The 7568-nt window shown below is 48.5% G+C and overlaps 1 protein-coding gene across 1 annotated transcript in view; it reads right to left on the reverse strand.

Annotated features, from left to right (window-relative positions):
- DNMT1 (DNA methyltransferase 1) overlaps window positions 1-7300 on the reverse strand; it is a 30888-nt gene extending 23588 nt beyond the window's left edge. Inside the window, exons 1-3 of the mRNA XM_040346399.1 lie at window positions 6777-7300; window positions 3880-3916; window positions 1628-1735 (exon numbers count right to left, since the gene is read on the reverse strand). Coding sequence (XP_040202333.1) covers window positions 1628-1735; window positions 3880-3916; window positions 6777-6826 — 195 coding nt within the window. The 5' untranslated portion in view covers window positions 6827-7300. The remainder of the gene's footprint in view (window positions 1-1627; window positions 1736-3879; window positions 3917-6776) is intronic.
- Between the last annotated feature and the right edge of the window lie 268 nt (window positions 7301-7568).

The raw sequence follows: 7568 nt of genomic DNA on the forward strand, positions 1-7568 counted from the left end.
AGCCCTCTTGGGCCAAAAGGGAGCAATGAGGATTACTGTTGTAGCCCCTTTCTGGATTTTCCCTATGAACTCTGTTCAGAGAGAAAAGCGACACCTGTGCATTTTTCACAAAGATACACTTTTGGCTGCCCCCATTTCTTCATGATCATATGAAAGATTTCTAGGTTCAATTGCCACTCAGCTTCGTAAGCCTAGTTTCTGCTGAAGTCCAATACACCGTTTAGAGCCCTTTTAGATGGACTGCTGACAGGAATAGAATATGAAGCTCTGCCCATCTTAGAATACTTCCTGCCAGGCAAAGAAAAGCTCCGCATCTGGTGCACCCATCTTATGTAGGCCACTGCTGTGGTATTGTCCAACAGGCCCTGTATATGATGTCCCCACACTTCTCTGGCAAACATCAGTAAAGCCATTTCTATTAGTTTCCTCCAAATTAAGGATCTTACTGCTTCTCTTGTGGACCACAAACCCAGAGTCCAACAACTGCTGCTCACATGAGGCGCCCCCCCCCCCCCCCCCGTGCATTTGCGACCACAATTAGCGACCTGGTGGAGCACAGTTGTCTGTGCGCCCCCCTCAGGATCGCATCGGGCCACACCGGACAGTAATTGAGGCCGAGGTTTTGCAGCCTTCTGCAGGCCTATGTGTCCTGTGATCTGGCGTCATCTTGTGGTGGCCGTTGGCATGACAAGAAAAAAAAAAAAAAAAACAGCAAAGCCAATGGGGCTTCCTGCCTGTTTTTTTACTGCACTCCCATCTCCTTCCCAAAGTGAAAAGGAAGAGTTTGCAGCCATCATCTGGCACCTTTTGTCTTTGGCTGCTCAGCACCACAAAGCAGGTGGCCAATGGGGGGCTCCACACATCTAATGGACAGACACACATGAGAACCTTTGTCTCCCAGGAAAGCCCAGAGATCATGGCTCCAACCAGAAGGAAACCTCCTGTTAAAGCTTTGGCTGATTAATTTCCTGTTGGGGGCGGAGCCATAATCTCAGGTGCTGACACAAATTATTGATAAGCTGCAATACAAGTTCACTTTTGGGTTCAAACACCATGTTACCTAGTTTTAAATGTGCAATTCCCATGAAAACTGTAAATGCCATTTAAAAAAAAAAAAAAGAGGCCACAACTTGGCCAATAGCTGCCTCTAATTAATCTTCATATCAACCCACAACACTGAGGGGCCATATCATCTGCACTTCACAGCCGTCAGATTTAGTATTGTAAGCAGAAATATTGAACATAAGACATGTTCATAGGTCTCCTTAAAACTGCAAGCAGGATTATAGAAGAGACATACTTTGTCTCTTGTGCAGAAGAGGCTTCCTGTCTTCCTCCTTGCAAGAAGCTTGAAAATGTAGACTGAGTTTTGCATGTGTTGGGAGTCAAATAATCCCAACCAGCATGGTTGGAGATCCCAAACCTAGAAGGAGCCAGGAGACATCAATGTGGGAGGTCTGACATTTGAGTTCCGCTTTAAGGCCAAAAAAAAACCAAACCCAGCAAGTTCCTAGGTTCATACATCAAGTTAAAAGGATTTGTGAAACTGTCCCAGAATCTATTGCAGCACACTAGCAAGTTGTCAGGATTACTGAATAATGCCAGCCTTTCTATGAAGGGTACATACTTCAGACAGCTCTTCTTTGTTCAGCTTGGTCTCCAAATCAGTCAATTTATCTTTAGCATCTGCTTCCAGGTAGTCTGTCACCAAATTCAGTTTCTGTTCTATGCATTCCTAAGAGAAAAGAGACAAAGTTGTTACAAAATTTGGACCACAGACCTAATCATAAAAACCTGGCTGAGCAAAACCGAATTCTGTCTTCAGGGACTAGTGGATGAAGGTCCAAACCACTGCCAGGTTCACCAGCTGAGTCAGTATTTGACAACCAAGGCAGATGCAAAAATGCAGACCATCAAAACCCAACTATAACTGGCTCAACTTGTTTAGGTGCAGAAGCTCAGTTCACTTGAACAGGCAAAGCTCAGCATCTACTCCCTGGACTACAAGGCTACTTCACACCGAGGTGTTACGCCAGTGGTAAAGCACCGCTATTTTTAGCAGCATTTTACAGTGCTATTCGGATGCTAGCGGGGAGCTCTTAAACCCCCCCCCCCCCCGCTAGTGGCCGAAAAAAGGTTTAAAACCACCTGCAAAGCGCCCCGTCCATTGATTTCAATGGGTAGGAGCGGTGTATACATTGCTCCTATAGTGCCTCAAAGATGCAGCTGGCAGGACTTTGGAGTGGTGTGCTGGCAGGACTCTGTGTGAAAGTCCTCAGGCTTTCACACTGGAGTGAGAGAAGAGGCCCTTTCTGGGCGCTTTGCAGGCGCCATTTTTAGCGCTACAGCCCCTGCAAAGGGCCTCAGTGTGAAAGTAGCCTAAAGCCAACATACAATTAAAGACTGTGTGTCCCTATTCATAACACAAACCTACTTTTGCATACCAATTCTGACCTTGTAAATAAAGGACTCAATCACATGTATGCTTTGAAGTAAAACTTGCATGTCACCATAACAGTGGTGCGATGCCCATTTTTGATGGCATTGCACCATTACAGTAATGGTATTGACACATTGCAGCATACATGACATTTTGTGTGACATCTGTTAAGGTGCAGTGCCAGCGTATTTAAAATGGGCTGCCTTAATGCATATAAAAAAACCTGCACTGATTTTACATATAAAACATAAAGGCAAGGGAGTTGCATTTGCCATGATAAACTGTACTGTGATATTTCATTATCAGTTGTACACAACGTCCTGACAAAGGGTTCAAGAGGCTTGAGGCTGGGTTCACACTATACTATATGACAGTGGTACGACTTTCATCCTACTTTGCGACATTGGTCCTACATCCATGAACAGGATACTACTTTGATCCGACTAATAGTCGGACTTGTTCTTTGACCAATCAAAACAATCTCAGAGTGAGATAAATTATTTTTACTGCTGCTGTAAGCACATGTCGGATGGTAAGGACAAGGATCCTACTTTGGTCCGACTTTGATCCTACTTCAGCCCATTGAATATCATTGAAGTTGGACCAAAGTAGTACAGGGAGCATTTTCAAAGTCGGGCCGACTTGTGTCGAAACATTAGGGAAACGTTGATTTTCACACGACATGAGCTCCCAATGTCGGACAAGTGTGAACACGGCCTGAGGCTGGGTTCACACTACTACACTACTTTCATCCTACTTTGCTCTGCTACATTGGTCCTACATTTATCCTACATTGGTCCTACATCCATCCTACTTTCATGAACAGGATACTACTTTGGTCCGACTTCAATGATATTCAATGGGCCTGAAGTAGGATCAATGTAGGACCAAAAGTAGTACAGGGAGCATTTTCAAAGTCGGACCGACTTGTGTAGGACGCTACAAGACGCTCTCATAGGGAAACATTGAACACAGAGAAAAGTAGGATGAAAGTAGTGTAGTAGTGTGAACCCAGCCTCAGAGGTACAAGATCCCTTCTGTGCACATCAGAGTACAATTCCCATAGATTGCTTCTACCAGACGTGGGTACAACTGTATGAATGGAATCCAAAAAAACATTAGGCCGCATGCACATGACAAAAAAACACCCCACACAAACACCTGTTTAAGCAGCCAATTTACATCTCATGCATCCAAATGCCTACTTGCATATTGTGCAGAAGAATACGTTTTTGCGCATTTACATGAAAATGTGCACAAAATTGCGATATCATAAACATGTATTAAAAAGTGAAAAACCAACTAAAGCACAAGCTGAATATATTTTCTACACATGCACATTTATTCACACAATTTATTTACACTATACTTTGAGCAATGTAAATAAAATACAGTCCGCTTTGTTTACATACACCCTCAAGCCAACAGAGCATTCTTACCTTTTCGGTTAGCCCGTCTTTATCCATTGCCTTCAGCCTGAAAGGAAGATAAAAGCATCACAGCTGAACATAGAGATATCAGCTTATCTGTGCACAGAAACAAAGTAAGGAAACACCTGCATCACCCCCCCCCCCCCCCCCCCAATAAACCAAAACAGCCAGTGTCATGCATTTGCATATCAACCACTTGCCTATTGGGCACTTCCACCCCCTTCCTGCTCAGGCCAGTTTTCAGCACTGCCACACTTTAAATGACAATTGCATGGTCACGGAACACTGTACCCATGATATATTTAGCATTTGAGAAAGCTTTCTTTTGGTGGCATTTAATAACCACAGGGGGGGGGGGGAATAAAATTGGAGTTCCACCCAAAAATTAAACGACCACTGTCTGGATTCTTCCCCCCTCTGGTGTCACATTGTCTAATGCAGGTTTTTGCACCCACTTCCCATCCCCCACTGTCTTCTGTGAGACATGTCCCAGAAGACAGCAGGGACTATTTGGATTGCGCAGAGCGACTCACGCATGCGCAGCAGGAACCAGGAAGTGAAGCCGCAAGGCTTCCCATACTGAAGATGGCAGCAGCAGCATCTGAGGGCCGGGTCAGCTTCGGGTACTGACACAAATTTGTCAGACCTCCGCTTTAAATACTTGCCTAGGTGGATGCACAATCGGCCCGATGCTGCATCTGTCCCCCAGCACTAAAAGCCAAGCAAACACTGCCGATTCGCTCAGTTTTCAGAGCTTGCTGAGCAGAGCGCTGCAGTCCGTCACGGCTCATTGCTGGGCTGTGGAGGGGCACAGCAGCCAACTCTGGCTTTCAACAGCTCACCGAGAAGCTGAACCGGGTGTCAGTGCAGGCACCTGGCGGATTCTGACCTCCATTGTCGGGAGGACGCGGTGCCTGGACCGATATCTGTGACATTAGAGAGCGAACTTCAGACCGCTCTGCTGGAAACTGGTCACAGGTGTGCAAAATAAATTGCACTTATGCGATCCTTAGAGGTCCAGCTGAATGAGACACACACACACACACACACACACCTGCCAATCCTTCCAAGACATTCAGAACTTTATAAAGGCGCATGCAGGAAGGGGTTAAACCCAGTTTACAGGGTCCATGCTGAGATATAAAGAGTGCAGTCGATGGTAGCAGCGTGGTGTGACCATAAACGACTGCGATCCTAAATGACTAAAGGCCGAGGATGTCCTTCCTCATGTAAAAAGCTCATTGGGGGGGGGGGGGGGGGGGGGGAAGTGTCAATTTATGCTCTGGCAGTGCAGAACAAGGGACACATCACATACCAGTGGAGGGGTGGGGGGGAGGGGATTTGAAGGAGCCAACATGCAGTACAGGTTCTGTTTACAAAACAGATATTGCATCCAGCAATGTCCAACGTAAATACTACACAGCTGTGTGTGGCCTTAATACTTTTGCAACATTCTGGGTTAGAGACACACACACACACACAACTTAGGTAGCCAAGGGCCAACCATATAACATCTCACCCAACACCCCCAATACATTGTACTGGGGCCTCAGAGGGAAGTTCCAGTAGAAAGATCGGGGGTCCAAGACGAAAACACATGATTGATGGAAAGGGAGAATGCCCAAAAATTGAGCTGGGGAACTCCCACAGGTGACAACCTTTAGATATCTAGGGGTGGACTAGTAGACATCTATGGGGATCGCCTACAGAGGACTGGTAGACATCTTTGGGGGAGATCCCTGGAAGATATCTATGGGGGACCCCCTACAGTTGACAACTGTGAGACAACTATGGGGGAACGCAAACAGGTGAGGACAGGTAAAAATCTATAGGGGAACCCCTACAGATGGCAACATCTATGGGGGGGGAAGACTGGTAGACATCTTTGGGGGATCCCCTACAGATGAGGACTGATGGACATCTTTGGGGAGATCCCTGGGAGACATCTGAGGGAACTCCTACAGGTGACAACTGGAAGACATCTACAGGGGGACCCCCTACAGGTGACAACTGAGAGACAGCTATGGGGAGGGGGGACACCAACAGGTAAACATCTATAGGCAAACCATTACAGGTGGCAACATCTATGGGGGACCCCCCCTACAGGTGACAACTGGGAGACATCTATGGGGGACCCCCCCCCCCTACAGGTGACAACTGGTAGACATCTATGGGGAAGACTGGTAACATCTGGGGGGGGGGGGGGTCACCTACAGGTGACAACTGGTAGACATCTATGGGGGATCCCCTACAGATGAGGACTGATAAACATCTTTGGGGAGATCCCTGGGAGACATCTAGGGGGAACCCTACAGGTGACAACTCGAAGACATCTACATGGGGACCTCCTACAGGTGACAACTGTGAGACAGCTATGGGGGGGGGGCCCCAACAGGTGAGGACAGGTTGACATCCATTACAGGAGGCAACATCTATGGGGGAACCCCACTACAGGTGACAACTGGGAGACATCTATGGGGAAGGACTGGTAGACATCTTTGTGGGGTCCCTGGGAGAAATCGTTACAGGTAACCCTACAAAGGTACAACTGGGAGACGCTTGGGATACAACTATGGGGAAACCCCAACAGGTGATGACCAATAGACATCTGTGGGGAACCCTGGAAGACATCTTTGGGGGAGGGGGGTCTCCTACAGGTGAGGACTTGTAGGCATCTATTGGGGGGTTTTCCTACAGGTGAAGACTGGGACACATCTTGGGGGATCCCCTACAGGGGAGGACATGTGTCCCGGGGGGGGGGGGGGGAGGAGGTGACATCGGCCTCATACCACCAATTAGTGAATGTATACCTTTATAAAGCTATGTGACCCCACAATGGACATCTGGGGAGGAATTACCCCCCGTGATGACCTCATCGACGAGCCCGTGACGTCACTGCCACTTACCTCTTCTTGACATCAGCAGGCAGGGCGGAAGAGGCGGACTGGGCCGGCATGGCTCCGGTATTCCACGAATAAAATGAGGGGAAAGTGCTGAGGATAAAATCTCCCCGGACCGCTGACAGGCAGATAAAACCGCGGGAAATACACCACTTCCCGCCAACACAGGGATAAGAGCCGCCGAGGGAGCGTGGAGCCGGAGCACAGGACACCGAGACAGACCGCCAATAAGACCGAGCGAGAACACCGGACACAGAGCCAGATACACCCGGCAACACGCGACCGCCTCAGCTTTTCAAATGGCCCCGGGATCACGTGACTCCGCCTCTCCGCAATCTCCCGCGCTTTGTGTTTACGCGCGAAGGTATAGGAGAGAAAAAAATGTGTGAATGACAGGCTGACGTGAGGAAAGGGGGCGCAGCTCCGAGCCCGGTCCGCCCTCCCTCCGGGGAGATTTACATGGAGGCAGGGCGGGTTCGCAGGGGGAGAATATTCATAAGGCCGCCCACTTCTCCCGGTCCTCTGGAGCCTGACGGTGGCGCGTTCGCAGGCCGTGACGTCAGGTTTAAAGGTCAGTGTGGCGGGAAAGGCGCGCAGGCGCGCCGAGAAGTGTCTGCACGGGAGAGCACGCCCCCTGCTGGAGACGTCAGGCGGGAGTTGTTATCGTTCTCTCAGCTGCTGTGTGAGGCGGAAGTCCAGAGCTGTGTGTGGGGCCATTCCACCCCCACCATTGGAGAAAGTCAAAGTAGTCCTAACACACAGACCAGGCAATGTGTGCTTTATAGACTATTGTGTTCA

Source organism: Rana temporaria, chromosome 3, assembly GCF_905171775.1.
Source record: "Rana temporaria chromosome 3, aRanTem1.1, whole genome shotgun sequence".
Classification (NCBI taxonomy): Eukaryota; Metazoa; Chordata; class Amphibia; order Anura; family Ranidae; genus Rana; species Rana temporaria.